General features: G+C 37.6%; 1 protein-coding gene across 2 annotated transcripts in view; it reads left to right on the top strand.

Annotated features, from left to right (window-relative positions):
- Positions 1-19,175, top strand: part of CFAP69 (cilia and flagella associated protein 69) — a 58,845-nt gene that overhangs the window by 5,169 nt on the left and 34,501 nt on the right. For both annotated transcript variants that reach the window (XM_054726455.1, XM_008149272.3), the window contains exons 2-9: positions 3,869-3,928; positions 5,481-5,543; positions 7,569-7,678; positions 10,671-10,747; positions 12,366-12,464; positions 16,364-16,513; positions 16,611-16,788; positions 18,652-18,775. In XM_054726455.1, the coding sequence (XP_054582430.1) occupies positions 3,869-3,928; positions 5,481-5,543; positions 7,569-7,678; positions 10,671-10,747; positions 12,366-12,464; positions 16,364-16,513; positions 16,611-16,788; positions 18,652-18,775 (861 nt within the window). The remainder of the gene's footprint in view (positions 1-3,868; positions 3,929-5,480; positions 5,544-7,568; positions 7,679-10,670; positions 10,748-12,365; positions 12,465-16,363; positions 16,514-16,610; positions 16,789-18,651; positions 18,776-19,175) is intronic.

Raw genomic sequence — 19,175 nt, 5'->3', positions numbered from 1 at the left:
GTGTCTCTTGATGTGAGAAAGAGAGGAAGGGAAAGGGAGAGAGGGAGAAACATCAATGTGAGAGAGAAGCATTGATGGGGACTGAACCTACAACCTGGGCATGTGCCCTGACAGGTAATAGAACCCAGGACCCTTCAGTCCATAGGACAGCACTCAACTAACAGTCACACCAGTCAGGGTCCACCTCTCTTTCTTTTGGGATTCAACAGTATCTCCTTATTGCTTACCTCATCCTATCTAATAAAGAGGGAATATGCAAATTGACCATCACACCATTACAAAGAGGGCGGCACCCATAGCCACAAGATGGAAGTGCCCAGTCCCCTCAGCCCTGCCGGAGGCCCCCAGTCCTTTCAACCCTGCCGGGGCGGGGGGGAGGAGGAGGGAGGGACCCGCCCTCAGCCCCCCAGCCGCCCAGGGCCGGCCCGAGGCACAGGCAAGCCTCGGATGGCAGCTGCCCAGCCATCCAGGGCCACCAAGGCTTGCGCTGCCAGCAGTGGCAGCAGCAGAGGTGTGATGGGGGCGTCGCCTTCCCCTGATCGCCAGGTCGCCTCCCACCCCTGAGGGCTCCCAGACTGTGAGAGGGGGCAGGCCGGGCTGAGGGAAACCCCCCAGTGCATGAATTTTCATGCACCAGGCCTCTAGTCTAATATAATTACATTGATTAAATCACTTCACCTCTTTTGACCTGTTCCCTTTTCCAGTGTAAACACGACTTTCATGGCTGAAGCCTTCCCAAAAGAAAGGGTTTATTGAGCACATGCTGGCCAGAGAAGCCACAGGTCATTGGGCATGAAGTCTGAACCAGCAGCAGCAGCAGGGCCAGATGGAGGAGACAACACGTCTGTGGTCCTGGAGTTGATGGGCTCCTTTACACATCACGTAGGGGAAGGAAGATACAAGTTGTTTGGAAACAATTTACAGGGGCTGTAGGTAAAGGCGTGGGGGCGGTGGAGGGTGAAGTGGGGCTAGTCCTGGGATCGTACATAGTCCGTAGGGAGGTGTTTGTTCCTTTGGATTGCTTGGGGGCAACAGCCTGGAAAGTTCGTGTGTAAGCAAGAAGCACAGGCTCCTGGTGGTCAGTGGCGCCTGGCTGTTCTCTTTAGATAATCGTGGAAATAGCTACCTGGGAGTTAATTCAGGGTTTCCACGTAAGCTCAGGAATGTAAGCAGTTTTTTGTTGGTTTTGCCCTGCAGTTGTTAACTGATTAACCTCTCTGTCTCTTTCTCCCACCCTTCTGCCTGCTGTAATTAATTTAGGACATCTCAGAATTTTCTTCTTGTCACTAAAAAATGAGCCTGTACTAGATGAGTATTCCCCAACCTGAGGGATCATCACAACCATCTCAGGAGCTTTAAACACAAACAAACATTGTACTGTAAAAATGTGCCCTACCCCAGATCTATTCTATAGCACCCCCAGTGTGGAGCCGGGCCTCTTAAAATGCTCCCTCAAGTGATGTTTAGCCTCAGAACCGCTGAACTAAATGATGTTTAAGGTCTTTGCCATTCCTAAAGTTCCTCAGCTCCACTTCTCTGTCCTATTTTTAGGGGTCTCCAATGCATTATCTGTGCTTTATCTGTAACATGTGCTCGGCTTTGTGCTACCTTCCTGAGGACAGAGACCTTGTCTGTTGGGTGTTTTCTGTAGTGTTCCCCATTTCCTCCAATATTCACCAGCAACATCCAGCACAAAACCTGGTACACAGGAGGTGACATGTAACATGTATTTAATGAGTTCCCTTCTCTCTTTCTGAATTTAAGTCTTACCCTGTTGGTGGTGGTGTGAGAACGGCACCAGGTGTTAGATCAGACAGGTGGGGTTAGATCGGACCTGGGTTCAGCAACCTGGGTACTTGAGTTCTGACTAGGGAAGAAGTCAGAGTCAAGACTCAGACTATGAGAGAACATGTATTTGGAAAATCAAAGAGGTAGAAGTAATCCGTAGATGAAATGGGCTTAGGAAAGTAGGTAGTTATAGTGGCAAAGGAAGGGCCCTTGCCTAGAAGTGAGGAAGGTCAAGGTGATACACCTGAGGGGAGGGGGAGGGGGAGGGGAAAAGTGAGGGAGTGCTCCTGAGCGGGTGCTGGGTCCTCTGGCCTAAGGGTTTTAAGGCTGGAGATTTTAGGGGAGGTCCCAGGGAAGATCTCAATAGAATATTCAGCAGCTTTCCCCGTGTGTCCTTTCAGGGTTGTTAATTTTTTAAATACAATCATTTTGGTTAAATAAATTCATTCCAATACTTATTCTGCAGACTTAAAGTTCAAAAATTGTTTTTGAAAGACATTTTTTTAAAGGTCAGAATATATGAGTTTGTAATTGTGAAAGAAAGTAAAATCTAGACTTAAGAGGCAAAGGAATAATGACCCTGTAAAAATATGGAAATGTATGCATTATAGCTTTAAAAGTCAAAAGTACAATGGTGTTAATACTAAGTGAAATTATGTAAAGCATTTATACATGTAAATAAAAACAGAAAATAATATGTGAAAATATTTAAAATCAGAAAATAACGTAGGTTGTATTTAGATGATAGGAATAAGTAGGATTTTCCCCCTTTTGTAAATTTTTTATATCATCATTACATCATCTTTTCAAATGCTTATTTTAAAGTAGAAGTAAGTGTGAAAGGAGGACTGACAAGAGGAAGAGGAAACAAAGGAGACTGGGGTAGCTTAACTCATATAAGAGGAGTAAGCAATTTTGATATAACATTTGAAGTAAAAAGAAAATGTTATGCAAGGAAGCATTAACCCCCAAGTTAAATATAGCCAAAACTGTACTTAGAATTTGGGGACTCCTGTAGTATCATAAATACTTAAACTCTGGATGATGGCACCTCCTGTGTCCTTCCCCACTCACCTACAATGAACTTGCTATGCCAGGCCCAGTGTTCGGTGCTGGGGTTGCCAGAAAACAAGTCTTTGCCCTCAAGTGAACTTTGGGGCAGGGCGTGGTGGGGGATAAACCTGTAAACCATTTTAGAGCAACACTAGTGGGAATTGTAATGGACATGTGCTTAGGGTGCTATGGGAGCACAGAGGAGGGACATTTGCTCTATCCTTTTCCATCCCTTGGGGAGGTGACACCTGAGCTGTAGCTTGAAGGATCACTCTATGGGGGTTAACCAAGGAGAGGAATAGGAGTGTAACAACATGATTGAAAACAGAGGAGGGGGTAAGGGGTGTTCATGGAGAGTCACTGAATGATTCAGACTGGTTGTGTTCAGATCTGAGTTTTATTATTTTTACCGTAGGGTGGAGGAGGATGTTGGAAGTACAAGAGTAATGGAGGCAGGGAGAACAGCAAGAAAGTAATTGAGTGAGAGATGAGAACCAAATAATCAGTAAGAGGAAATGGGCTCAAGAAATATTTAAGGTGTAAAAGCTGTAGAACTTGGAGGTTTCTGTTTTCCCATGTGGATGACCGTAAGAATGCTGGGACCACCTGAGAGGGAATACCTAGCTCAGAAAGGCGATCTCCTCCCTCTAGATTAGAAGTTAGTCTTGTGTGTATCTGTGTAGGCAAACTCAGTGAATTGTGTATGCATGAGATGTGTAATATGTATGATGAAGAAAAGTGTGGAAGTGCTATTATTCCAGATGCTCTTTTGGGCCTCTTGGAACTAGTGAAATTTAGACATTAAGATTATAACATGATACTAAAATTCAAGAGGTTTGTGTGTTTTTAACTCCCAAGATTTTTTTTTTTTACTCTTAAAAGGTCTCATCTGCTACTCATTCTTTCCTCACTGTCTCTTTGTCATAGGATATTTTTAAGTTGCCAAGGGATAAAAATATGAAAATAGTATGTTTGATGTAACTTCTTGATTCTCATGATATAGAATAATAAGAGTTGTATTTTTTAGGGTGCTTTAAAGCCTATGGACCTAAATAGTATCATCACACTCCTTGAAGAGACTGCTCAAGTAAGCTTTGAGAGAAAATTTTTCTGCTCTATCATTTATAAACTGTGATTCCCCTGAAAGGTAACATGTGTTCCCCCCAACATAAATATCATTTCTTTCCTCTTGAAACCATTTCAAATATTCAAGGACTGTTTAAATTTAGTATGAATATATTTAACCTGGGAAGGAAGATGGAGGAGGTGACTACATTTGGTTTTGTGGAATGGACAAATCCATGGTAAATATAAACAGAAGGAATCATAAGAGTAGAGAAAGACTCATCCAGCCTCTGTATTTGCTTGTTACCACGTACGATGTGGGGAGCAAGGACAGAAAAAGCGTATCATGATGTACTACTTAAGTTTTTCTGATATGAAATCAGGTTAGAGATACATACTCATAATACTCATAGGTAGTTTATTTTGAGAGAAATATTATATAGAATGTAATGGAAATGAAATTATTTTAGGTAAAACTCAAAATTGAGAGCTGAAGCATTGGGAAAAAAGATAATAAATACATATGCATATATGCTCACACACCACACTCTCCTGACATTACCCAAGAACTGACTGACTGCCTGAAAGCCAGCACACACTATGAAATTACTACAAGATGAAGATTGCATGCTCTTAGTAATTGGAAAGTGACCGTGGTAGAGCCGATCAAACGAAACAATGTCCTGTGATTAGTAGGCACCAAAATTTAATCACTGTTTTAACATTTTTTTTAGTCTCTGGATTTTTATATGGAAGAAAAAATACAATAAAAATGACTCCATAAGAATTTATCTTTTGCTGGCTATGTTTGTTGTGGAAGTCATTTTTAATTGTAAATATATGTGCATTTTTATAAAAAAGAAAATTCAGTTACATATAGCTCCTACTAGTTGTTATTTATAGACAAAAAGGGGGGGTGGTATAAAAAATGTCACAGCCTCTTATGAACAATTTAAAGATTAAAAGGACAGAAGTGATTCAGTCATGAAGAGATATCACTGTATAGGGTTTTGTTTTGTTTTAATTGGCTGAAGCTATTTGGTTTGTACCAGTACACTGGGCATATTTTAGAGGTTAAAGTTACAATTTCTGGAGTCAGGTTGCCAAATTTGACTCCTAACACCACCACTTATTATCTGTCTGATTTTGGACAAATTGCTTAGTGTTTCAGCTTGAGGTTTTTATTCTGGAAAACAGGAATAATAATAGTATTTTCCTAATTGGGTTGATTTGAAGATTGGCATGCATGTATGGTTCCTAAATGGTGCTTGGCACAGAAAAAATGCTCAACATGCTTCTGATGTTGTTAATATTATTTCTGGAAACAATTACTGCTCTTATAGTAATCTAGTTTTAATTTTCAATTTCCTAATCAAATTTAAATGGTAGTTTATTTTCACCTTCATGTTTCAGGAAACATTTTATTGTCCTTATATTATAATACAGTAATTGAATTATCATTTTAATGGATAATTCCTTGATAATTTTAATGTTTACTTTCTTTTTATATTAATAAAAAATTATATCAACAATTTTAATAGCATAAAAGAACTAAAATAGATCATTTGTTTTAGGATGATTTAGAAGAACAACTTAAATCTGTCAAGACATTGGTGCAGTATTATCAGAATGGATTCGTATCCTTTACTTATATATGTATGCTTATTTCATTTATCCTGAAATGGGAAATTTTTTATTAGAAAATGTATTTATTTCCTATTGCTAATATAAGTTACCACAGGGTACCTTAAAACAACATAACATTTTCTCTTATGCTTCTGGAGGTCAGAAGTTCAAAATCTGCCTCACTGAGCTAAAGGTTAGGTGTAGCAAGGCTGGTTCCTTTTGAAGGCTCGGAGGACAACTCACTTCCTTGCCTCTCTGGCTTCTAGAGGTGGCCTGCATTCCTCAGCTCCTGGCCCCTTCCTCAAAGTATCATCACTCTCGCCTCTGCTTCTGTCATTGCATTTCCTTCTCTGATTCTCCGCTGCCTCTCTCTTTCCCTTATAAGGACCCTGTGGTTACATTGGTCTATCTGGATAATTTAGGATAACTTTCTCATCTCAAGATTTTTAACTTAATCACTGAAAAGTCCCTTTGCCACGTAAGGTAACTTCACAAGTTCTGGGCATTAGGATGTGGACATCTTTGGACAGGCCATTCTGTCTGCCACAGAAAATAGCTAACATTTTGTGTTTTTTACAAAATTATATTTTTCACTTATCAGAAAATGTAAAATTGAAAACAGTACAATGCAGTTAACTTTGCATAGATCAGTGGTCGGCAAACTGCAGCTCACGAGCCACATGCGGCTCTTTGGCCCCTTGAATTTTTAGCAAAGGCCAGCTTAGGAGTACCCTAATTAAGTTAATAACAATCTACCTACCTATATACTCTAAGTTTAAAAAATTTGGCTCTCAAAAGAAATTTCAATTGTTGTACTGTTGCTATTTGGCTCTGTTGACTAATGAGTTTGCCAACCACTGGCATAGATGATGGCAGTTCTAAAGACACAAAGAGACAGTGGATACGGTTAGGAGGGCCACGTCAGTCTTATTTCTACCAATTTACTTGAGTACGTCTACTGTTAATGAGCTTATCAAACTATAGGCATAATAGCACCTCATGAAAGTTGTTAGGAAGACTAGATGAGAAAACATGCAAGTGCTTGATAATCTGCAAAACGTTATATAAACATGAGATAGTATCCTCACTACATATACCACCCTGAACAGAATATGTGGAAACTTGTGTGTCTCAAAACTCATGCTTAAGAACTGAATTTGTTGTTGGGTAGCTGTTGTTGTTTTAATCTTTGCATATATATAATAATTTTGCCACAAGATACTCTCACTTTCTGTAGTCATCTTGCTACAAAATCTATGAGATTTATTTATGTACCAGTTGGGGTAATATAAAAAGTGCTTTTACGTGAAGATCTATAGATAGTACATTTTGCTTTCATACTAGTTTTAAATGAAATAATATCTCAACCAATTTAAACCTTAAAAACAAGAGAATGCATCTCAGTAATATTAATAAAGTGATGCAGAAAAGTAAGGTAGGTTTGGGTTTCTTATTCTGGAGCAGTTAATGTTTACTGTGAGTGGGTGGATATGAAGGATATGATGGAGCCATTAAGTTAATTTTTTTCACCTGAATCGGTAGTGTAGTAGTTGGTAATCAAATTCTAAAGGTGTCGTGAGAGGAGAAAAAATATTTTGAGTAAAAGGTCACTGAGACAAAAATTAAATAATATTTCTTTAAAAATATGGTTCTAACTTTAGTCTTTCAAATTAGTATAATTAAAATAGTGTCGCCCAGCCAGTGTTGCTGAGTGGTTGAACATTGACGTAGGAACCAAGAGATCATGGTTAGATTCCCAGTCAGGGCACATGCTCGGGTTGGGAGCTTGATCCCCAGTTTGGGGCATGCAGGAGGCAGCCAGTCAAAGAATGTTTCTCTCTCATCAATGTTGCTATCTCTCTTTCCCTCTCTCAAAAAAAAGAAAAATATCAATAAAAACATATTTTTTAAAATGTCAACCATATTTAACATTATAGGAATTCTATAGATTTTCTTGGCACAAATTTTATAAAGAACATGTTAATAAATATAAATATATGAATCTTAATTTTATTTCTTAACTAAAAATATTAAAGCCCCTAAGGGATTTGAAACAGATATTTAAAATTCTGAATCTGTGTGCAGAAAAAATTGAAAACAAGCCTCCTTTTCTAGAACCTGCATATAATATCATAAAATTATGTGGGTAAGTTGTTTTTCTTCAACTTTATATTATATTATTGTGCAGCATTTTATTATGTTTTATTTTGCATTATAAAAGATACTATGTATTATGGTGTAGCAAAGTGATGCAGAACTCAGAAAACTTCACTTGGTCACTTACCAGCAGTTGGTATTTCAAAGGTAGTCAATTTTATTGTAATCTAAGATCACTTGCTACATGAGATTAAACTGCAAATATATTTTAAAAAATTTTTCTAATAACTTGCTCTCATCGTAATGATAAATCTGAGATGAAACCAACAAATGGTAATATCTTTAGAGAATCCTTGAGACAATTTATAGACAATGCTTAATAGTTTTAGCCTAGTTTTCTTCTCTCTTTAGAAAATTTGACTTTCAAAGATGTATTAGGTTCTGATTCATGTTTAATTGATTTTCCAAATTTGAATAAAGAATAAAATGTCAACAGTTATTTTTGATACATGTTTTTAGTGTAATTAGAAGTCAGAATTATAAAAGTAATCTACGCAATCCTCTGTGCTGTTGTTTCTCCAACCGTTTCAGGGAAACAGGAATATTTTCTGCTTCCTTTCTGCCACATAGTGGCTAATCAAGATACACATTAAAATATCTGTTTTTAGTTTTCAATAAAATATAGTAGAGGAGATTTCTTAAAGTAGAAATAAACCTTCCTGATAATTTAACCTTTGAAATTTCTCCACCAATTTAGCTTTTTAAATACTGTGTTTCTTGCCGAAACTGGTTTGGCTCAGTGGATAGAGCATCGGCCTGCAGACTCAAGGGTCCCAGGTTCGATTCCGGTCAAGGGCATATACCTTGGTTTCGGGCACATCCCCAGTAGGGGGTGTGCAAGAGGCAGCTGATCGATGTTTCTAACTATCTCTTCCTCTCTTTAAAAAATCAATAAAATATGTATATTTTTTAAAATAAATACTGTGTTTCTTTTAATATATAAATATGATATTAGTGAGACTGTATACCTAGTAGGTTTTAACTCACATTTTTAGATTTAGCAGCAATAATATTTAAATTTTTATAATTACATTTAATTTTTTGATATCTGAACAAAATAATCAAAAATAATTTATTGAATGCCTTTATCATGCCTTCCTTTTTCATAGAGACCATGAAAAATAAAGACCTAAAGAATCACTCTGGTGCTTTCAAGGAACTTTAATATACAAATTGGCAATTATGATATTGATGTGAGATCATATGTATAAAATGTTTTCAAATTTTGAAGCTGTGCAAGTCCTAGCAAACCAGGTTCCTAAGTATGACTTTCAGCATCAGTGCCCCTACAGAGCTCCATCAAGGACTTGTTCTCTATGAGAGCTGTGACTAAGTGTTTCAATATGTAGTATGATAAATCTTTTTATTTACACTCTTTATTTCCCTCATCTTTCATAATTGTTCTCATTATTTTATCCCCCCCCCCCTACTTTCCTAATTTCTGCTTTTGTCCTGCATTTCTCCACACCTCATCCTCACCTGATTCACTTTTCAAGATATTTTGGGGAGATAAAAACATTGAAAGTAAAATACAGCCTTTCAGTTTGGGCCTGTGAGTAGTATGCTTTTCTTATTGCATCAGAACTATAATGCTTATCTTTTTTCATACCCTTTTTGGTGGAAAACTCTTCTGATGCTTTATCTTTTAGGTTGTTTCCTTTGGTAGCACAGGAAAAAGTTTGAAGAACAAGTATAACTAATTTTTAGAGTTTAATATGTTATTTGTTTCAAATTTTAACAAACACTTGAAAGAAACTTCTGTGGCATTTATAAAATTGTCCTTTTCATAGTTTGCCCTTGAAATATCTTTCAATTCCAACTGGTGTATATATATAAATCTCCACATGTGATATTTCTAAATGCTGTTTTTCAACCATTTGGTTAACTTTTCTTAAAAAGCATTAATTAATAGTCCTATATATAGGACATATAAAATATAATATACATATTATATTTTAAATAAATAGTATAGGAGCTTCAAATTTTAAACTCATAAAATGCCAACATAGTTTTTCCTTTGTGTTTAAGAACTTTTATATCTCATTTGACATTTAGACAAATGACCTAGGTTCTACTGCCTTATATTTTATTATTTCTGAATACATTTTTTTAAAATAACTTTGGTTATAGTAATTGTGAAATGTGATCCAAATATAATTAACTAGAGGCCCGATGCACAAAAATTTGTGCAAGAATAGGCCTTCCTTCCCCTGGCTGCCGGCACCGGCTTCCCTCTGGCACCTGGGACCCGGGCTTCCCTCCTCCGGGTGCTGGCAGGTACCCAGGACCCGAGCTGGCTTCCCTTGGGCCTCCCACAGGCACCCGAGACCCAGGCTGGCTTCCCTCCAGGCCTGGCTTTGTCAGGAAGGACGTCTGGAATGACATCTGGAAGATGTCCGGTCTAATTAGCATATTACCCTTTTATTGTTAAAGATATTTGTTAACTTTAATATATCTGTTATTTTGTGGACAGTAACTGATCCAGTTAATAAGGGAAAGGTCATTGCCTTTTGAGAACAAATAGACCATTGATCTATTAACTAGTTTCAGAAATTTCAGAAAAAGCCCTTGAACAGCTTTTAAGATACAGGTAAGCCTGAATCTGTGATTTGTATCAGATTATCCAATGTATTCCTAATTTTGATGGAAGTACACCTATAATCCCTTATTTTTTTGCCTTCAGAGAGAAAGAGGATTTTTAAGTGTTTTATTGATGCAGTATTGCAAGATGGCTTTCTTAACCCTCACCTTGTGTCTACCTCTCTTCACTTTTATAAGCCTACTTTATTTTATTTATTATTGTTCAGTTAGTTAGAAACACAAAAAATGTTTTTGACAGTCATCAGTTCCCCAGGGCTAAAGAATAGAATATTATTCTCATTTTATTTTTTTAGAAAATAAAATTTTCCCTACTGTCCAAATGTTGCTTCAATTAAGGACTTTATGAAACATAACTTGTACATTCTTTATTCTTATTGAAGCTTGCCATTTTTGAAAAAGAAAGTATCAGATGAAATAACATATGCTGAAGATACTGCTAAGTCAATCGCACTTCTGGGTAAGTTAAGATTCTTTTTAAGATAGAGGATTATAATATATCAGGCCTGATTGATAAGAAAGAAATGTCTCTTGCACTAAATTTGACTAAGAGTCCTTCTCCAAATCTAGGCTCTTGTTTTCTGGTTGAAAATTAATCATAGTGTGCTTAGTGATAATTTTTGTATTGTTTTTTTCCTCAAATCTTTTATGATACCAACAAGACTCTGTGTTCCTTAAATATAAGGACTGGCAGATACTTCTGTGTACTTACTTGTCTTGATGTTATTTAGTGCGATTAAATATTTGTTAACTTTTTTTGTAAATTAGAAGTATGTGTCCCTCTCAGTAATCCCAAAAATGTTTTCAACTTTGAACTCTAATAATTACTAGAATCATTGAAAGCCAAATTGTTCAGTAAACAACCTAATAATAAAATGGTGGAACATTAAGAACTTTAGCGTAATATACATAAACGTGAAGGTACCTGTGTTTTCTATTCAAAATATGAAAAACATAAAACAGCAGGCTTTGCTTTGTGGTTATTGCTTGATTTTCTAAAGAAAGAAAATAATTTCCTGGGAAATGAAATCAGTCAAACACTAGCTCCTTGATTCAGCCCTTGAGTAGATGACAACATGTTCCCAAAACAATTCCTACATTAAATTTATACTTATTAATTTAGGTCCTTGTTTATATAAGGGAACCAAAAGGTACAGAATTGGCCCAGCAAATGAAAAATAAGTATTTACTGAACTGTTATGTTCCCAGTATTATATTCCATACTGAAAGATGAGAGAGACTCAACTGGAATAAGTAAAAACCATTTTTAATTTTTAACATAGACACTAACACTTTTAGGTCAAAATATGTTTTATAGTTCCTAATCATCGATATTTTGGGGGAAATTATGGTCTAGAGTAGGTGAAATATCAAAGAAATTAGGATACACACGAGGAGTTAGAAAAGGTGACCTTAAGGAGCAGGTCTGAAAACTAATGGGCAACTTGAATGGTGAAATTTACAATAGAAAGCCAACCCGAAAGAAGACATGGTATAACAGATAAAAAGTGTAGGTTTGGTTGATAACATTTTAAAAATGCCGCTATTGCCCTTATTATTTTTAAATGTTGCCTCCAAGAGTGTTGGCATACATTTGTATGATAAATACAAGGCCCATTTCTTACTGTGTCAATTTGCTCTTTGATGGATGATTGCCCACCTACAGAACACACTCCTGTCGCACTTAAGGGCAATATGAACTCAGTTTAAAATGAGCTCTCTTTATATTGCTCATTAGATTCCACATATAAATGAAATCATATGGTACTTATCTTTCTCTGGCTTATTTCACTTAGCATATTATTCTCCAGGTCCACCCATGCTGTTGCAAATGGTAAGATTTCGTTCTTTTTTCTGACTGAGTAGTATTCCATTGTGTAAATGTACCATGGCTTTTTTATCCACTCATTTACTCATGAGCACTTGGGCTGTTTCCAAGTCCTGGCTATTATAAACAATACTGTATTGATTTTCTGATGAGGATATTTTTAAAAATCATATTACTAACACCTTATGCTTAAATTTGCAAATAAACTATGACAGTGTTATTAAATAGTATTCATTTATCTTTCTGGCAGGTGACTTAATGAAAATACCAAGTTCTGAATTGAGGATACAAATTTGTAAGTGTATTGTTGACTTTTATCATGCAGAACCACCAAAGAAGCGTATTACAGGTGAAGTTTTCAATGGTCTTTCAGTAATAACATCCTAGCTAATAAAAGAGTAATATGCAAATTGACCATCACTCCAACCCAAGATGGCTGCCCCCATGTGGTCAAAGATGACTGTCCCCATGTGGACACAAGATGGCCACCACAAGATGGCCTGCAGGGGAGGGCAGTTAGGGGTGACCAGGCCGGCACAGGAGGGAAGTTGGGGGCAACGGGGCCTGCAGGGAAGGACAGTTGGGGGGGACCCAGGCCTGCAAGGGAGGGCAGTTGTGGGCGATCAGGCCAGCAGGGGAGGGCAGTTGGGAGGGACCAGGCCTGCAAGGGAGGGCAGTGGGGGGGGACCCAGGCCGGCAGGGGAGGACCAGGCCTGTAGGAGAGGGCAGTTAGGGGTGACCAGGCCTGCAGGGGAGGGCAGTTTGGGGGGACCCAGGACTGCAGAGGAGGGCAGTTGGGGGGGGCACCAGATCAGCATGGGAGAGCAGTTAGGGGCAATGAGGCTGGCAGGGTAGGGCAGTTAGGGGTGACCGGGTCGACAGGGGAAGGCAGTTGGGGGGGACCAGGCTGGCAGGGGAGGGCAGTTAGGGGCAATCGGGCTGGCAGGGGAGCAGATAGGCATCAATCAGTCTGGCAGGGGAGTAGTTAGGGGGTGATCAGGTTGGCAGGCAGAAGCAGTTAGGGGCAATCAGGCAGGCAGGCAGGCGAGCAGTTGGGAGCCATCAGTACTGGATTGTGAGAGGGATCCCAGATTGGAGAGGGTGCAGGCTGAGCTCAGGGACACCCCCCCCCTCCCATGCATGAATTTTGTGCACCAGGCCTCTAGTCCTATATAATAAAAGGCTAATATGCAAATCAACCGAATGGTGGAATGACCAGTCACTATGATGCACACTGACCACTAGGAGGCAGATGCTCAACACAGGAGCTGCTCCCTGGTGGTCAGTGCGCTCCCACAAGGGGAGTACTGCTCAGCCAGAAGCCAGGCTCATGGCTGGTGAGTGCAGCGGTGTTGGCGGAAGCCACTCCTGCCTCTGCGGCAGCCCTAACGATGTCTGACTGACTGTTAGTCGGACACCCCTAAAGGCTCCCAGACTATGAGAGGGTTCAGAATGGGCTGAGGGACCCCCTGAGTGCACAAATTTCGTGCACCAGGCCTCTAATGTCTTTATAAAATAGAATATCCTGTCCCATTTCTCTTTGAACTTGGGAAGAGAATGGGATCATAAATGCATTATATCAAAAACAAAAATTTTTTTGGTAGTCTCAAGCTCTTTGGTCATTTTAAATTAAAAATTTTATACATTTTTTAAATTTTTAGATTTGCATGATATTTTTAATTCTGATGCTAAATATTTATGATGTAATTTTTAAAGTCATACCCAAATTAGTTTATTATTATTAGTTAATGTTAATTAATAGTGTTGCTAATATTATTTATTCTTTTCTAATTGTGTGAATCACACCGCAGTAGAATTGGGTGATGATAAGTAAGAAGCACTGGCACTGTGGAGGATACCATGTCATTTAGGACCTCCTTCATAGTTTCTATAATTTATAATCAATCTAGGAAGGGAGAGAAGATATAAATTATATTTTTTAAGTTACATGTTTCTTAAGATAAGTGGAAATAAGATGCCGTGGTAGAAAACAAAGATTACTTCTATAACTAGGGGAAAATGGGAAGACATCTGAAGTAAAGAAATGAATAAAAATATTTTTAAATGCCATATTTGCACTATTGATGAGATAGACAAGTGGAAATATTTGGTAGATAGTAGACATTAGATACTAAAAGAAGAGACCAGAAATACAGGTTTGGATTTTATCCAAATAGAGATGAAAATTGAAGCCATCAGAATGATTGAGTTGGCCAAAAGCAAGGGAACAAGAATAACATCATGGAGAGTGTCCCTACTGAGCTTTGGAAAAAAAATAATTCCAAGAAATTGGCAGTGAAAGGAGGTTTAAAGAGAGGAAGAAAATCCAAAGATAGGCATGTCTTGAGTGCCAATGAATGAATGTTTGATGAAGGAAGAAATGGTCTCAGTGGCCAATACTGCAGAGGCCTCTGTAATCGAGGAATGAAAAGGCCAAGGTAATGTGGTATCTGGAAAGTTGTGGTTAATCTTTGTCAGATTATTACCATACGGTAAAGTGGTCAGAGCAAGTACAGGATTAAAGAGCATTCTGAAAGTGGAGGCAATGGGAGTGAATGCAGACTTATATTTTAAGATCAGAAGAAGAAGGATGATGGCGAACAGCCTAACTGGTAGCAAGATCAAAGAAAAATATGTTGTTTTCAATTTGTCTAAAAGTGAAGTTTATAGCAGAGGAACAAGAAGCTAGTAAGTGGGAGCTGGGAGGGTGAAATTCCCAAAGAAAGCGTGAGAGGATGGAATTAAGAGCAAAAGTTTAGGTTAAGCTTGGTAAAATAGAAGCACTCTTCTTTCAGATAGAAAGGGAAGTGTATGAGATATGACAGGAGTGAAGGTGCCAAGAAGTGAGCTTGACCTTACTTTGATCAGACTCTGAATGTTAGGAGCCATAGACCATGCTCTCGCTAACGGTTTCACAGTTGATTTTAAGTGATGGGCACAGCTGGACGTCTGCGGTCACAGCTGAAAAGTCCTCAGTAGAGCAATTGTAAGAGACCTAGCCCAGGAGATAGGAATCAAGGCTTTAATATTACTATGTCTTTTTATAGATTTGTAAACTCAATAGAAAAAGATATAGTAGATATAAAGTATACATTTTGGTCTGTACCTACCAGACTATTATGCAAGTAAAAATCATGATTTGTGACAAGGGGAAAAACTTACTATAAAATGTTTAGTGGCTGCAGTAGAATATACAATTCTGCATAATATAGTATATTGCTAAAGTAATATGCATACATTAAAGTGTCAGCAGAAAATATACCGAAGTGTTAATATTGTTATCTCTGGATGGTGAAATTACAGGCAGTTTTTGTTTTCCTCTTCGTACTTTTTAAATGCCAAACCCATCACAGGAAGGGACGGTCTTGAACAGGGTCAGGCCTCAAATTCAGAAAGATAAGACAAACTGAGAGACATCTCAGAACTATGGCAAGAAATCTAGTTGGTCTCAAAAGTCAAGAAGTAAGGGAAGTAGGTGTGTTATATCACTGAGAGAGAAAATAGCTGCATCTCAGGTGAGCAAAAATGCACTGATGTTCATTTAATCTCATCACATGTAGTTGGGCAGGCACCTGTGCAATTATGTCAAAAGGAGAGGTAGTATTTCTCATGAAAGCTAAGGACGAAGGAAATTCTTATGGGACACATCACCAAGAATCAAACTTCCCTAACATTATATTCACTAGCATCTATCAGAACTGCATTACATTTTACCTCTTATTTCATTGCCAACATCACATAATTGCTGGTTCTTGAAAGCACTGAAGTAATTCATTGACTTGAACAGTGAAAACATTCAGTGTCTGTAATCATGACATTTTTCTTTATGGAAAGACCTATCTACTGACAAATAAAAAATATTGTTCCTTTTCAGAATTTAAGATATGCCCCCAAATTTGTGGGATCAGCAAGCTATGGACCACAGGCCAAAAGGGCCCACTCTAAATAAAGTTTTATTGGAACACAGCCATGCCCACTTATTTTTATGTTGTTTATGCCTGTTTTCATGGTATGGTAGCAGAGTTGAGTATTTGCAACAGAAACCTTATGACCCACATAAGGTCTAAAATTACTGGCCCTTTATAGAAAAAGTTTGCCTATCCCTCTGCTAACCATTTTAATATGCCATACACTTTTTAAACATTTTGTTGTTGTTGTTGTTTATTGATAAATTACTCATTTCTTTGTCTTAATGTAGATGATACTATGTGAAATAACTGCACATATTTATTAACTAATTGTTTTTAGGTTACCAGCAAGCTAGCTCAACATATAAGATTCAAATGGCTGAAGTCGGAGGATTGGCAAAAACAATGGTTCAGTCATTGGACTTGCTTGAAAATCAACTTGTTGAGAAACTTTGGGTCCTTAAAGCTCTGCAACATCTCTCAACTTCTGGTTTGTATATTATTAAATATGAACACTTCATTCTCCACTAATTTTGTTTCTATCTAATGTCAAGACTGTAACATAAATTATTTTTATTTATTTTCAGAAGTTAATTGTACTTTAATGATGAAAGCATATGCAGCCAGAGGCATCTGTGCTCACCTCAACGACCCAGATCCCTCTGGGCAGCTTCTGTTTCGTTCATCAGAAATACTTTGGAACTTACTAGAAAAATCGTCAAAAGAAGAAATCATAAAACAACTTAGTAACTTGGAGTGTTTGCTGTAAGTATATGTGGTTAGCTAGGAATGTTTTTTAACCTTGTGACATAACTAACATTTTTGTTTGAATTTGTGTTTCATTGGGCTTTGATTCATGTAATGGCCATGTTTCAGGACATCTCTTCTGTGCCGTTGTATAAATGCATCTGCACATAGCAAGCTTTTTTTTTTTTCCTATGTGGAAGGAATTTAAAGTAGCTTGTTAACAAAACTAAATTATGTCTTTGAATATGTATAAAGTAAAATTAGACATTTAAAAGAACTATTTCATTTGTTCATTCAATAAATGTATTTTTGAATACTTATTGTCTTCTAATTACTGAATAAACATTAGCAAAAATAAGAGCAAGCCTGTGAGTTACTCATTCATTTATTTATTAAGTAATTATTGTTTGCTCTGTGCCAAGTTCTGTAGTAGGCCATAGAAAGACAATTGAAAACAATACAGACATGGTCTCTGCTTTCATGGAATTTGTTATGTTAGGAGAGACCGACAATTAAATAGCAACTTATTGCGAGCCTACTAAATGCTATGGAAGACACTGTAAGGTGTTTTCCAGGAGAGGGTGAACCAGTACATTTTTGTTTGCAAGTGACTGAACATTCAACCCAGCTGATTGAAGCAATTGTAAGAAATTTATGAGCTATTGTAACTACAAAGTCAAGGGTAAAACTGGTTTCATGTGCAGCTATATTCAAAGTTGGGCAAATAGCAGGACTTGGGCCTTCTTCATCTCTCTGCCCTGTCTTCCACTGTGCTGGCTTTATTCACAAGCTCTACCTGGGAGACCTGGGAAGTCTAGGCTCACAGCATCATAACCCCAAACCAGGCAGGAGAGAGAGTGCGCACTTCGGAAAGCACAGAGAAAAGTCTTCAAATTGAGTCCCTGTGGGCCCAATGCGCATTCCAGAGTGAATTACTAGTGACAAAGAGAAAGAATGCTCTTTGGCTAAAAGGAGGCTGAAGGCTGCTCACAAGACCAAAAGTGAGGAAAGACGGAAGCCTAAATAAAAATGAGGGCACTGTTGTCACAAGAAGGGCAAGTGGGTCCTAGGAAGCAAGCAACAGCTGCGCATTGTACAGGGAACCTGACCCAGACTCGGAGAGTTACTAAATGCTTCCTCATGAACCCTAACCTGGTATCTGAATAATGAATACAAATTGGCAACACAGGAGAGTTCTGCATGCAGAGAGCATCCTAGACAAGAGAACAGAAGTGAAAATAGAATTTAGCAAATTAAAAAAATCTGAAAGAAATTCAATATGGATGAGAGCAGAAAGTTCAACGTAGAATAGTGAGAGGTGAAGCTAACAATGTTATCAGGGACCGTAACATGAAAGGCCTGATAAGCCTTGGTAAGAAGGTAGGACTTTATCCTAAGAACAAAGAAAAGCCTTTAAGTATGTTTAAAAAGGAAAATGATATAATTGACTCTTAATTTTAGAGCAGTCACTTTGATCACCATGCATAGATTGGATTGATGGATTCTCACTACTGGTTTGTATATTATTAAATATGAACACTTCATTCTCCACTAATTTTGTTTCTATCTAATGTCAAGACTGTAACATAAATTATTTTTATTTAAATTTATTTTCAGAAGTTAATTGTACTTTAATGATGAAAGCATATGCAGCCAGAGGCATCTGTGCTCACCTCAATGACCCAGATCCCTCTGGGCAGCTTCTGTTTCGTTCATCAGAAATACTTTGGAACTTAGTATTAGAGGCAGATTTGGAAATATAGGAAAGATTAGAAATGCTTTGCAATGAATAATATAATATAAAAAGGAGATTTTGTTGATAGACACATAAGTAATATTTCCATAAGACTATGGTTTTAAAAGTATGATTTTACTTTCCAGAACTTTAAAGGAAGTTTTTAAACATCTGTTTACAAGAGGTTTTAGTGATTATGATCGTCAGCTTAGAAACGATATATTAGTGATCACTACAATTATATCTCAAAATCCTGAAGCACCAATGATTGTAAGTATGAGTAAATTATATTAATTTAGATTGTGGATGGGGGTGGGAGCGTGGGGTGGGAGCAGTAAACTGTGTCATAATATTTATGTACTTTGTTGTAATGCCAAGTTCTGTGGTAATGTCAGACTGGTCACCAGTATAGTCACACTCGGCCAGTTCTTCTTCCCATTGCCTTTGGGAACTTGAGGTGTTCGTATTGTATAATTTACTCACATATTTACCATGTATAATGTGTTTCTTTCCTTCCTGATGACATGAGTTTTTAGCTGCTATTATTTCTCTTTTACCTGAACAACTTTCTGTACTATTTCTTGTAATGCTGGCTGCTGGCAACATATTCTCTTAGTTTTGTTTTGTGTATTATTTTTATCGGAAAATGTCTTTAATTCACCTTAATTCT

Source organism: Eptesicus fuscus, chromosome 14, assembly GCF_027574615.1.
Source record: "Eptesicus fuscus isolate TK198812 chromosome 14, DD_ASM_mEF_20220401, whole genome shotgun sequence".
Taxonomy (NCBI): domain Eukaryota; kingdom Metazoa; phylum Chordata; class Mammalia; order Chiroptera; family Vespertilionidae; genus Eptesicus; species Eptesicus fuscus.
Note: the sequence above shows the minus strand (reverse complement) of the source record. Positions and strands in the feature narration are given on the sequence as shown.